Source organism: Acomys russatus, chromosome 12, assembly GCF_903995435.1.
Source record: "Acomys russatus chromosome 12, mAcoRus1.1, whole genome shotgun sequence".
NCBI classification, from domain to species: Eukaryota; Metazoa; Chordata; class Mammalia; order Rodentia; family Muridae; genus Acomys; species Acomys russatus.
This window is the reverse complement of record NC_067148.1, coordinates 51,678,894-51,691,870: the sequence shown is the minus strand read 5'-3', so window position 1 is coordinate 51,691,870 and position 12,977 is coordinate 51,678,894. Positions and strand designations below refer to the sequence as shown.

Here is a 12,977-nt window from a genome sequence, read left to right as displayed (position 1 = left end):
CCTTTCTCACTGTCTCTCACTCTGCCCCTTCTCCTCTCAGATCCTCGCTCCCTTCCCTCTCGCTCTCCCCTTCTCTTCTGCACAAGCACTTTACAATTGTAAGATATCAAGGACCCAAGTTTTGTCTTTGTCTCCATACTTAAAGAGCTCAAGCCACAGAGATTTGTACATGCAACATAGTGCATTATGTGGGCTCCACAATTGACCCACCCCATCCATGATTAGCAAGTGGCATTTAAGGTGCCAATGAGATACAGTGTTTCTTCTTTTAGATGTACCAGATACCAGACAGGCTTTGGTGGCTTCTCTCACACCCTGAGTAGTTCCTTGAGGAAGCCCTACGTCCACATGAGAACTGAGTTTCTGATCTCTTTGTTTCCCGTTGGCTGCTGGGAAAGCAATGCCGAGCTAGAGACCTGAGACTAGACATGGATACCAGCGTGGATTTAACACATTCAGAGAACAGTGCAGCAAGGAATGGTTGAAAAAGATGGCTGTAACCTTACAGGAACAGGTTCCTTTCTCCAGCTCCCAGTCAGTGTAGTGGGGAGGGCGCCCCCGGAAGGGGTGGGCACTTATTTTTGCCTCTTGCCTTCAGGTGCCAGTGGCAGGAATCAGCTGTTCCTCAACCTGTGCCTTGTATCTGAATCTCCTGAGAGCTTCCAAATACTGACCCCTCACAAAGACTGACACGGTTGCCTGGGAGATGGCCTGGGCACCGGGGTTCTGAAAAGGGACCTCCTTGTTCTGATAAGCAGTTGGGATGGCAACCGCTATGTCCTTGTCCGTCCCTGGTGGCAGGCACAGGTGAATTCATCCCACACCAGGAAGCATGTATTGTGTGTTTGTTGTGTATGCATCACTGTGGGGCTCCTGGCAGAAGCCTTGGATAACATGAGAAAGAAGGGGGAAGCTGCTTATTTAACAGAGCTAGGGAACAGGGCTCTAAGACTTGCCTCACTATTGAACAAAAGAGAAACAGTACCAATGGTATCAAATCCCCGGCTTCCTGCTCTTCCCATAAGGAAACAAACCACAGCAAAATGCAGCTTGTCACTAGAACACTGGCGTGAAGAATCCTGCTACAAAAAGAGGGAAGTAGATTCATTAAGATCTACGTAGTTCCATAGAGAAGTGATGCATGTTGCTAACTATGGCAGACCCTAAGAAAAAAATCAGTTCATCGGCTGGTGTTTCAGTCTCTGCTAGGAGCTGATGATAAAGCTCCATGGTTCAACTGCTGGTACCAAGGAGGAAGACAGTATCTTGTGTTCCTACCTAAATCTCAGCTGCACTTCGATGGCCCATCACATCACTCGAAGGTTTCAGGTGACACCTAACTTCCCAGAACCACTAGCCACTTTCAGCATGTGCCCATCTTGGAGCCTGTAGGAGCTAGCTGAAAGAACACTAGGCTGAGTGTGTTTGAGAGACGTTTGCTGGCATCCAGTGAGCACCGTGGATACCCAGTGCAGTCTTGAAAGCAGAAGCAGGCCCCAGAGTCTATCGCCCCAGAGACAACACTCTGCCTCTGGGCAGCCTGGAGTTAGCCCCTAGGGCTGTAAGCATTGAGTGACATTGCCCAGGGACTCTGAGCAGTGACAGGCCAGCAACGTCCAGACAGTAGTCCTGAATTAGGACGCAAGCCCTGAGTATGCTGTTTTGCAACCGCTCCGCAGAAGCTCCCTGGGGAGCACTTTCCTCCTGCACAGAGGAAGCAGTTCCTTCACCTTTCACCTCCTCACACGGAGCTATCAGGAGCAAGAGGCACACTCCAATTTACAAAGTAGAAAACTGGCTGTTCTGTTATAATACCTCGTGGGCTGGCGTTCTTTCTTATCTGCACAATATTGTATACGTTGAATGCATGTGGCACAGAGACTGACACGTTGTATCTGAAACTCCATTGCAGACATCCTGTCTTGGAGAAGGTACTTCCCAGCACCTCTGAGGTGCCTGCTGTGGACTGTCTTCTGTGACAACTTGCATTTCTCTACAAAATTCCTCTCAGCTTTTTTCTGTTGCTGCAGTAATTGCTGTCTTCCCTGCTGTGTTATATGATCCAAGAGGGCAGAGACCACGTCCCAATATCCATCTTCTGGCCGTTCTGTTTCCTCATGTTCCTTTGAAGAAGTCTGGAAGGAAAGTCATGCAGTTGTGGCATGACTCAAGGTGCCTTTCTCAGAAGGGCCCTTGTTATAGCCCCAAGCTTCACCCTGTTTTAACCACACTTCACTGTCTCTTGAAACCGCAGCCACACAACAGTCTTGGAAAGCCAGTGGTCTCCTTTATTGCCGGTCTTCCCACAAAGCAGCCTTGAGAGGACATTGTCAAGTATTTAGAAATATATTTATATCCCAACTGGGTATAATCTCTGTTTTTAATGTAGAATATGACTGTTAGAAAGCCTTTTCACTGGGCAGGTGAGGATGTTTAACCCCGGCCTGATAGTTACTATTCAACGCTATGTTACTCAGGTGCTGGGGTGAGTTCAATCCAGAGAGCACTATGTATTGAGATCCTGAGTTCAAATCCTGGCTACCATGACCAGCTAGTTACCCAGTGAGCTACTGATTCCTGCTAGGCCACACATCTATATTATGACATGCTAGCATTCGTACAATATTCATGTCCTGACATGTTTGTATTCATACAGCGTCCATATCATGACATGTTAACATACACCCATATCATGACATGTTAGCGTACATCCACATCATGATAGGCTAGCATTCATACAGCATCCATGTTGTCACATGTTAGCCCTCACACAACATCCATGTCATCACATGTTAGCATTCATACAGCACCCATATCAGGACATGTTAGCACTCGTACAATATCCATGTCATGACATGTTAGCACTCATACAATACCCATGTCATGACATGTTAGCGCTCATACAATAGCCATGTCATCACATGTTAGCACTCATACAGCACCCATATCATGACATGCTAGCACTCATACAACATCCATGTCATCACATGTTAGCACTCATACAGCACCCATGTCATGACATGTTGGCGCTCATACAACATCCATGTCATCACATGTTAGCACTCATACAGCACCCATGTCATGACATGTTGGCGCTCATACAACATCCATGTCATCACATGTTAGCACTCATACAGCACCGATATCATGACATGCTAGCACTCACACAACATCCATGTCATGACATGTTAGCACTCATACAGCACCCATATCAGGACATGCTAGCACTCATACAACATCCATGTCATCACATGTTAGCATTCATACAGCATCCATATCATGACATGTTAGCACTCACACAACATCCATGTCATCACATGTTAGCATTCATACAGCACCCATATCATGACATGTTAGCCCTCATACAACATCCATGTCATCACATGTTAGCACTCATACAGCACCCATATCATGACATGTTGGCGCTCATACAATATCCATGTCATCACATGTTAGCATTTGTACAGCTAGACCATAGTCCATTTTCACTGTCTCACTCCCTTCCAAACCTTCCGTCCTAACTAGAGCTGGATATACTTCTGTTTTACACTATCACTTTAGAGTGAAAAAATTAACACAATTTTCCATATGCTTTTCCAAAGTAAACCATACGAGCTCACGTATGTCTTTCCTACCACATGAAATCTCCTCTGCAGTGGGCATATGTGGCAGTGTAGCCTCAGACTCTAGTATCTGCTGCATGTTTCCTGCTATGCAAACACCCCAGTGACAACAGAACCAACCAAAAAAGAAAAGAAAAGCTACTATATTCCATCTACCCCAGGGTAGGGTGAAGCCATTTCACTTCCCGAAGCATCCTCCTCTCCCAAAAGAGAAGGTACGAATAGCATTGTTCTGAGTCAGGAGACTTCACATGGTTCTCTCTTCCACCAAATGCCTGTGGCACAGAAGTGACCTTCAATTCCTGAAATTTTCAGACTGTCCGTCAGGCCCTTCTTCAGTAGTCTGATACTCCTGCAAGCTAAAGCACCAAGTCCTCTTAACTGTGGGTTTGCGAAGTTTCAGAAACATGTCCATATCCAAGATTATTAACCTGTCTCCCATCGTAGTGCATGTAGCTGGTGTTGAAGGAGGGCTGCCGTCAGTCTAGTCACTTCAGAGAGCTGCCTGACAGCCTCATGCCCAGCAACGACTTCTCACCGCCGTATGGGTGCCAAATCACTAAACTCCTGGGAAGGTGTTTCTGCAAAGAGGTACCGAATGATGGGGGACAGAAAACAACAGTAGCCAAGAATTAGGATGGTCAAGAATTTAAAATTATTAAAGGACATTGGGACTGAAATCAGATCAAGATTTCAGATCCCGCCCCTGTTGTAATTGACGGTCTGGCAATAGAGTGGGCTTCTACTTGACGCAGGACTGACATGATCCCTTCTTTTTTTTTTTTTTTTTTTAATTGACTCTGAACAGATTCTCTGAATAACTCCTATATTCACTGAGCCAGCCAGTGTGCGTTGAATATGTGCTTGGGTAGTAGGCATGTGTCACAGGCTGTGTATGCAAATGAAACACTGCTGTCTTAGAGAACCCGCATCTCTGCTAGGCAGGACTACCAGACAGTGCCCCCAGAGTTGACCGAAATACTCCTTGTTGCTAAGGAACTTGCAGTCTGGGTATAAAACAGTAAGTGTTATTATTGGTATCTCAAACGGGACCAGAGCTTTCTCCATTAAAGAGAAAATCACTTTGGGCTGGAGAGATGGCCCAGTGTGTAATAAAACTAGGTCTGCAAGTACAAGGACATGAGTTCAAATCACCAGCATCCAGGGCTTCACACGTCTGTAACCCCAGCACTGGGGGGATGGAGATTACTGGATACCAGAAGTCTGCTGGCCAGCCAGCTAACCAGCATGGCAAACGTCCTGTTTGGTGAGAAACACTGTCTCAAGGGAATAAGGCACAAAGTGATAGAAAAAGACACCCAGTATCTTCTGTGGCCTCCATATGTGGCCTCTCATGCAGACGTACTTGCACTGTCAGATGTATGTTCCACACACACAATTTTTTTTCAAAAAAACTTTACAGAACAAATCGCTTTGTTGACCTAATGGGTCCCAGCATCATGTTTCCTGCCTCTAATAAGAAGCGTTCCCTATAGCGTAACGAGGAAAGGAGAATCACTTACTCAGTGTTTACGGTTTCTTCAACATGTCTTATTGGCACTTAGATTTTTTTTGAATGGTTGAACGGTTTTTTGAACGGCTGAGTTCTAGCCTAGGCCTTTACTTCTCAGAAACTTTCTGTTGATGGTGCTGGTGAGGACCTGGTAGGAAGGCAGGCACTAGGGCAGCACGTCAGCTCTGAGGCTCTCACTTCACCCCTCTGTGGCAGCAGCAACAGCAGCAGCAATATACAAACTATGGTATGATTTACCTTAATTAGCATAGCAAATTGCCTCCCATCTTCAAAAAGTGCTAATAGATGTTAACTCAAAATAGATTAAAATGCCAGACAAATTGTACTACCTTAAAAAGAGTTATAATAATTTTGAAAATGTAAATCATGGTTATGCTGTCTTTGGAGAGAACGATAAAATCTAATCTTTCTTGTATATTCTTTAAAAACCTGGGTCGTGTCCCCTTTTCCCTCCTTTAATCACAGCAGTTTCTTCAAATAACATTTCTGAGTTTTTCTTTAGGAAGACACTTCACTTACTAAATCTCATGTGAAGTAAACTAGTTGCCATTGATAATTTTCAAAACAAAGAAAAAAGAAATTGAATTTTAAAGAGAGATGTTAAGAGGGGTTATCTTTAAAACACCTTTATTTCCCCACTCACATACATGCATTTTATAAGTTAAAGAATATGCCTTCACAACTGCAGTGACATATGACAAAGTTTCTGCAGGCATGTGTGTGTTGGCATAAGATTGAAAATTGATTTGGTCTCTCTTGGTGTCTTACCCCAAGATCCTATGGCTCTAGAGCACATTTAAAGCCTCTACAAAAAGAAAGAAGTGCATATCACCTGTACTCCTGAGAAGCCAGCAAACATAGCAAGATATAAAATGTACCACTGGCTCTGCCAGGAGATGTTACAAGTTACAGATAGAGCCTTGCCTGTCCTATGCACATGCCCGCCACATCCCGGGCATAGCATTGCCCCAGTAAGTATCTAAAATGGGGTGTTCTCCTGTTCTCCTCTATTCACTTCATCTTCCTGAGTTTACAGTGCACGGTTACAGAAAGGGTTGCTTAGAAGGCACACTTTATCTACTGGGGGCCACAGTTTCCATTTTATATGCACCTACACAAAGCCAACATGTTGCCTGTTCTTACCCATAGCCTATGAAATGCAGAGAATTCCCATGACGTCTATTCTAAATAACAGGTCTACCTCATTTTATGCAAAGGAAATAGATAATTGAATTCTGTTAAGTCAAAGGAAGTATATTAGAGGAGCTGATGGAATAAATTAACTCTCCCATGAAAGGCTTTGCTAATATGAAAAACTATTACCTAATTTATATACTTCATAAATCGTATATTGAGTTTGTTTAAGGTGAATCATATATCTCTTTTTGGAAAAGTTATCACATTGGTATTTTTTTTTCTTTTTAAAAATTGATTCTCCAAAACAAATTACCTGTCAACCCTACATGCAAAATTTTGTTCTTGTGTGAGACTGGACCAGAAAGGAGTCACATTTCTGCGCCAGGCGTGTGTTCTGTCCCTCCTCCCTTGTGTGCTTTCAGTAGCTCCCTCCTGTCAAGTGGCTCGGCCTGCGTGAACTAGCTCTGCTTTCTCCATGTTCTCTGACTACAGGCCTATTGCTCTCTTGTAGAGCAGCCCGCATCTGTCCCAGTGTGTGTGGATCACAGTCCCTGACAGCAGAGGTCCTAAGCCTGTAACGCGGCTAGAACAAGCCTTCTCAAACACTAGCCACACCCAGTCCTTTGCATCATTTGACGGTACTTGACTATAAGCATATATGTAAATAAAATACATATATTTTATTTTATTTTATTGTTTGTTTACTTAGTTTTGGTTTCTTGTGACAGGGTTTCTCTGTGTGGCCTTGACTATCCTAGAATTCACTGTGTAGATGAGGCTGGCCCCAAACTCAGAGAACTTCCTTATAAAACAATACTTTGATATTCAAATAAATAACATTTTATAAAAGATGAAGGCAATTTTTATACCCTGCTGAGGTGTGTGCACTTGTTAGAGAAAGAACTAAATCTTGGCTGAGTGTTTGCTACTGCAGGTCATGGAGCATCTTCAGTACTTTCTTCAGAATTGACTGATACTTGATTTTATAATTGTCTATGTTATAAATACATATCTGTAATTCAAAATGGCAGAAGTGTGTCCAGAGCCATTTCTGAAATTATTGGAGATTCTGTCCTAATCCCACACCAGAATTCATTTATGAAATTTTTTAATGAAACGCAAGTCAGCAGCTCAGACAACAGTTCTTAAGAATCGCACAATCTAACATAGAACATTATAAATGTATACTAATGTGACACTTACATAAGGTGGTATAAAAAATAGTCAGTCTTTGTTTTCCATACTTTAGTTATCCATAAGAGCAGAAGGCCTTGGATGTACAGTACAAACATAGCAGCACATAGCTGATTGGTCTCCACCCTGAGACCCTGTGTTTCAGGCTGCCTTCCTCGCAGGAGCTGTGTGGCGTGATGGCAGGCACAGTAAAAAGCACACATGCTGTGGGTTCAGAACCAAGGTCCTCTGTGAACTCACACTACACCGTGTGCACGAGAGCTGCCAGAAACTTCTCAGATTCAACTAGCATTTGATTTAAAATCAATATCAGCCCTTGTATGCTCAGAAACCACCCACTGCCAGACTAAAAACTCTCACCTTTAGCTCCACAACTCTTTGGGGTCACAGTTCACAATTCAGGAAGCTAGGTTGCCAACCCTAACAGATGGCAGCTGGAGTGGTCTTCTCACCTGTGAGGTGTGTCCTAAGGTCACTTCCTGCTGTGGTCATTGCCCTGTGAGCGCTGTTATGAAGGCTTATTTCCAGTACCTCCAGAAGTGGACTGATGCTGACTAACACTGTGAGAAGAGGCTTATCTCATACCTCTCCTTCATCCATACCCTGGCACTCAATAATTCTCCATTGAGTCCTGCAGCAATGACCAGAGCTGCCATTTAGGGGGCTGGTTATGGCATGGTGCTAAGCATAAGATTACATCTGAGCCTTACAACAGCAAGTCTACCTCCACCTCGTAAGTCATTTATCTTGTTTTCATAGCTGAGGAATCCAATTCTAAATATAAATAAATAAATAAATAAATAGAATGTGAAAGCAGGCAAGCAGGGTTCAAACAAGTGCATCACAACTAGAGAAATGTGCTGACAGCTGGGCATGGTGGTACATGCCTCGAGTCCCAGCTCCCGGAAGACCTAGTATCATGAACTTGGTGCCCGTTTGGTTATTTACCATGTCTTAAAGCCTCTGATAAAGATTAAATGTCACCAGTACAGTGTGACCATAGCTATTCTTTCAAATCGCCTATTGAGAAAAGTACAGACAACCGAACTTGATGATCACTTACACACAGGCTTTCAAAGCAAATGGCAAGGCCTTCTAGGGTATTAGGGTTGCTTTTATTTGTTTGTTTGCTTTTGTGTTTGTTTTTAATGGTGGTGCTGTTGGTTTTCAATAACGAGCATGCTCAGAAATGTTTACCTCAAATATCTTTGTTCAGACTTAACTCAGTATACCTTACATAGTACAAATGAAATACTGATGTATTCAAAAATGCCCAAGTGTTCAATAAAGATTTTAAATAAAGCTACCTATAAGTTGTGGGTCTTAGGTTAATCATTTATTTATCTAAAGGATGAAGGAAGCTGTCTACTTCTGTGATACGAATTGCAATCAGCTTTAAAAAATTGACAAATTAATCCGTTCATAGCACAGCAGTTGTACAGGTGTTACTTTTAATTAGGCCTGTCTGATTGCCTTGTCTAATCAACAATCAAGGTGGACTCTGATGGCTAAGGTCTGGTGAGGCCATCCCTGACCTGCCAGCCATGTATGTTTTAATTATTGATTCCTGACACTTCAGCCCTCCTCACAAAGGGACTGAGGTTTGCAGTGTCTTAACATTTAAAGAGAAGAAAAATAAACATTTTCCTTTGTACTTCTATCTAGAATCCTGTGTATCTTACGCCCTCCACCCCCAATGAACAGTGTTCATCAAAAAAAGGCTTCCCTGTAGGCGAGGAAGTCAGTGGACATAAGAATGCTCTTACTGTTTGCTTCCTCTCGTGCACTGTTGAGGTCTTGGCAAATCACAGTCACTTAGTCATGTCTGTTTAGCAGGTACATTTGATTTCATGACATGAAGTACGGGGATATCAGAGAAGTCATACTGAAGGAATACATATGTGGTCATCGAACACATCCTCACACTTTCACACGGAGAGCAAAGCGGAGAGGCCAAGGCTCCCTGTTGCACTGCATGCCACCATAGCACCCCCACGGGCACTGGCTGCATGGTACTGGTGGTCTCCGTGTATGACAATGGCTCTTCTCTGCTCACAGGTCAATGAAGTCACGGTGGAGCAGCTGGTGCAACAGTACCCCCACATCACCTTCAGCACTGTTCTGCAGGACTGCAAGAGGACCTTGGAGAGAGCCTACCAGATGGGCTGGACTCCCAATATGTCTGCCGCCACCTCCTAATGCTCTTGCCCATGCCTGGGCCTACTCGGGTCGTCCAGCAGGGTGGAGAAATGGGGGAGGGGGGCTGGAACAGGGAATCTTTGGGAAAGTTTTAGCCATCACCCGTCTGTGTCTGTACCCAAGTGTTCTATTTGTGTCTTGTTTGCATCCCATAAGCGCACTTGTTCCTTAGCCCCAGGTGAGCTGGCTTGTCTTCCTGAAAATGGAAGATCATGAAAACCACAAACTTCTTGTTTTTTAATTCAAAAGTCTATTTCTCTAAAAAAAAAAAAATTTTTTTTTTAAATAGACTGTGAAATCTCAATTTGGAAAACTGGGGTATTATTTTGAGCTTCTTGGAGATGCTCGCTGAAAGGCTTTCCTTTGTGGTAGGATAGAGCCTACACTTCTGCTAAGACCATGACAGAACGGATGCTTCTCTAAGTAGAAGCCTGGAGACTGGGACCCCTCAAAATCTAGGGCTGCACACCTACAAATCCACTTTCATGTACTGTTGCACTTGCGCACACATGCTAGGTCAATTCCTTGGTAAACATTTCCTGACAGAGGGACTTTCCTGGGTCATGGATGGAGCATGGTGTCCACTATGGTTGTGCCTAACTCACTGTGCCCACAGGTGGTCAGCTTGCTGTCTTGTGGGTAACTTAGGGGCTAGAGAGAATAAAGCCTTGTGTAAATTTGTATATGGAGGCAACAGCCTGAAGTCTCTTGGCCAGCTCACAAAGCTTAACTATTCATTATTCTGTAAATGCACTCTGTTAAGTAATAAACATTTTAGTTGGTTTTACATTAACACTGTGTTAACTTTACTTTGTGGATAGTTACTGGTCACGGTGTATTTTAATGACATTTGGGGCTGATCTTAGCATTGTCCACATTGAAGCCACAAATGAAATTCATGGTGTGCAGTTACTTTAAAATTTTTACAGGTCATTTCATTATTTTGGTAATTATGAACATATATTCTGAGATGGGGTAGTCCTATTGATAGAAGATTAATGAATGAGATGTAAGTAGACAATCTTTCTATTGATTTTGTTTTCTTTTGCTTTGGGATTTAGAGCAGGTTTTTTGAATATATGCATGTTATAATTTTGAATAGTTCTGACACTACTGCAAAGATCTACTGTTAGCTAATGTGTGAGTTAAGGAGAGAATTTAGAAAAATCTGTCCACTAAGATTCTGTTTACGCTTGCCAGAAATAAATATTTTAGTTTAGTTAAATATTACTAGCTTTTCGTTATGTCAGAAAGTGAGTAGGTGTTTTGATTTCACACATCTTTACAGTTAATTCATTGTAGGGACTCGGGCTCTGATAACCTCTCCTGTGTCTAGATTTATAATCAGGCAGCAGGGAGCCTTTTTAAGCTAAAGAGTGATTATCTTTCGTAGTAGGAGAAGCAAAACTTTGACTTTTGAACTTGCTATTTATTCTCCCCTTATGTGGTCTTTGGTCCTTCACAATTATAATGAGGTTTGAGTTTATTTCCTATAAATTCCAACACCACTGAAGTGATGGGAGCTGTAAGAAGTAGAAAACAGCCTTACATTTGAATGCTATTCACACATGTATAATGACTCCTTTTCTGTAGAAAATGTTTTTTTTCCCTTGGATATGTCAACATCCTTCTGATGTGGCATTTTTGTCTTAATCCCAATCAGTTTAAAAAAAAAAAAAAAAAAAAAAAAAAGCTTCTGAGAAAGTACCAGGAATCTTTTTTTCATAACCAAACGGGTTGCTACTTTAATTTGAAGGGAATGAAATTTGTTTAAGAAAAAGCTGTTTACCATTAGAAAACTAGATTTCTTCTTTATACGTTGAGCTGTATCATTTTATATCCATTTCTCCACTACTAAAAAATGTTATTTCATAATATTTTAACTGGTTTTTAACCCAAAACTAATTTATAAGACAGTGTGTATAGTAATAGTAGCTTGAGTGAATAAACAAAAGTTTAATTTTTATATTTGTCACACTATATTTTAAATAGTTACAAAAAGACAAAAGAAGGGAAATCCGTCTTTGATATAGATGGTACAATTTCAGTTCGAAGTTATAATACTCTTTAGAGTGTTACAGTTTAGTTGTCAGTGGTTTCAGAGTGTACAATTGATTTTTTTAAAATGTCGCGTTCTTGGAACCTAAAGTCCGGCACTATAATATGCTGTAGCTTGGGGTGGGGGTGGGGCTGCACTTATTCTCTAAGACGCTGACTAACACAGAAAGCCTGATGCAACCGAACCCAGAAAACGGCTTTGGTTCATTTGCAGAAATCTGTAGAAATACCATATACAACCTCAAAGCATTAATCTAAAAAAGTAGCCAAGAAAAGCATCACCTCGCGTGACCCTGCGGAGGTTGTTAAATTTGCTCTCATTAGACGCTTTGAAATGAGGCTTAAAATACTTTCTCTGGGCAATATAGTCCCTTTTTTGCTTAGACTGTCATAAATACATGTGAACACATTTAATGCAGGGCTTTTTATCCTCTCCAAATGTCAACAGTATTTTCAGAATAAAGCCTATAAAATACATCGCTGTAGTGGAAAATTCTGGTCTTTGGTCTTTAATGTCCTTTTGAGTGAATAAAAAAAAAAAAATCCACCCAGTTTGTAGTTTCTATATTTCTGTGAATCTTTTGACCTTGCAATAGGTTGCAATAAAAGAGAAACAAAACTCCACGTCTTTTGTTTTATTTAGACACTAAGTGAGCTCCCTCTGGCTGGTTGGGCGTGATGCACACAGTCATCTGTGTCTGCATGTGTTTCACTACAGCCTTGCATAGCTCTGACTAAAATCCAGAATGATAAACACGGTTCAGAGGCAAGACTACAACCTCATAAATGTAAGCAAGTGAACTGTGTAAAAATCCCATCTTCTACGTGGTCACTCATTTACTTAGTCATCCATTCATTAATAGTAGCCATGTGCTAGGTCCAGGGGATTTAAAGATGAATGACACTCATTCCTAATTCAGATTTCCATACTGAGTTAGGCAGCAGCCTGGACAGCAAGCAGTGACGTGGATGTGGCGTTGGTAACAGTGGCTGGGATTATGAAAGCGTAGACGTTTAGTGGTACATGAGCTAGTGTTGAGATGCCCATTAGCTCCAAGCGCTGGCTCATGACTGAGGAGGAAAAGGAGTGTTAGCGAGTATTGTGGCTTTGGACACTGCAAAGGTAGAAAGATTGAGAGAAGACAGAGACTCGTCAAAGGAAGCCAGGGGGGAAAAAAAAAAACACATGTGAAAGGCAGAAGTTCGTGCTAGAACTTCAGTAAGAGAGTTAT

At 42.2% G+C, this 12,977-nt stretch overlaps 1 protein-coding gene across 1 annotated transcript in view; it reads left to right on the top strand.

Annotated features, from left to right (window-relative positions):
• Fbxl17 (F-box and leucine rich repeat protein 17) overlaps window positions 1–9,936 on the top strand; it is a 432,200-nt gene extending 422,264 nt beyond the window's left edge. Inside the window, exon 9 of the mRNA XM_051154429.1 lies at window positions 9,547–9,936. Within this exon, the coding sequence (XP_051010386.1) occupies window positions 9,547–9,687 (141 nt within the window). The 3' untranslated portion in view covers window positions 9,688–9,936. The remainder of the gene's footprint in view (window positions 1–9,546) is intronic.
• The last annotated feature ends 3,041 nt before the right edge of the window (window positions 9,937–12,977 follow it).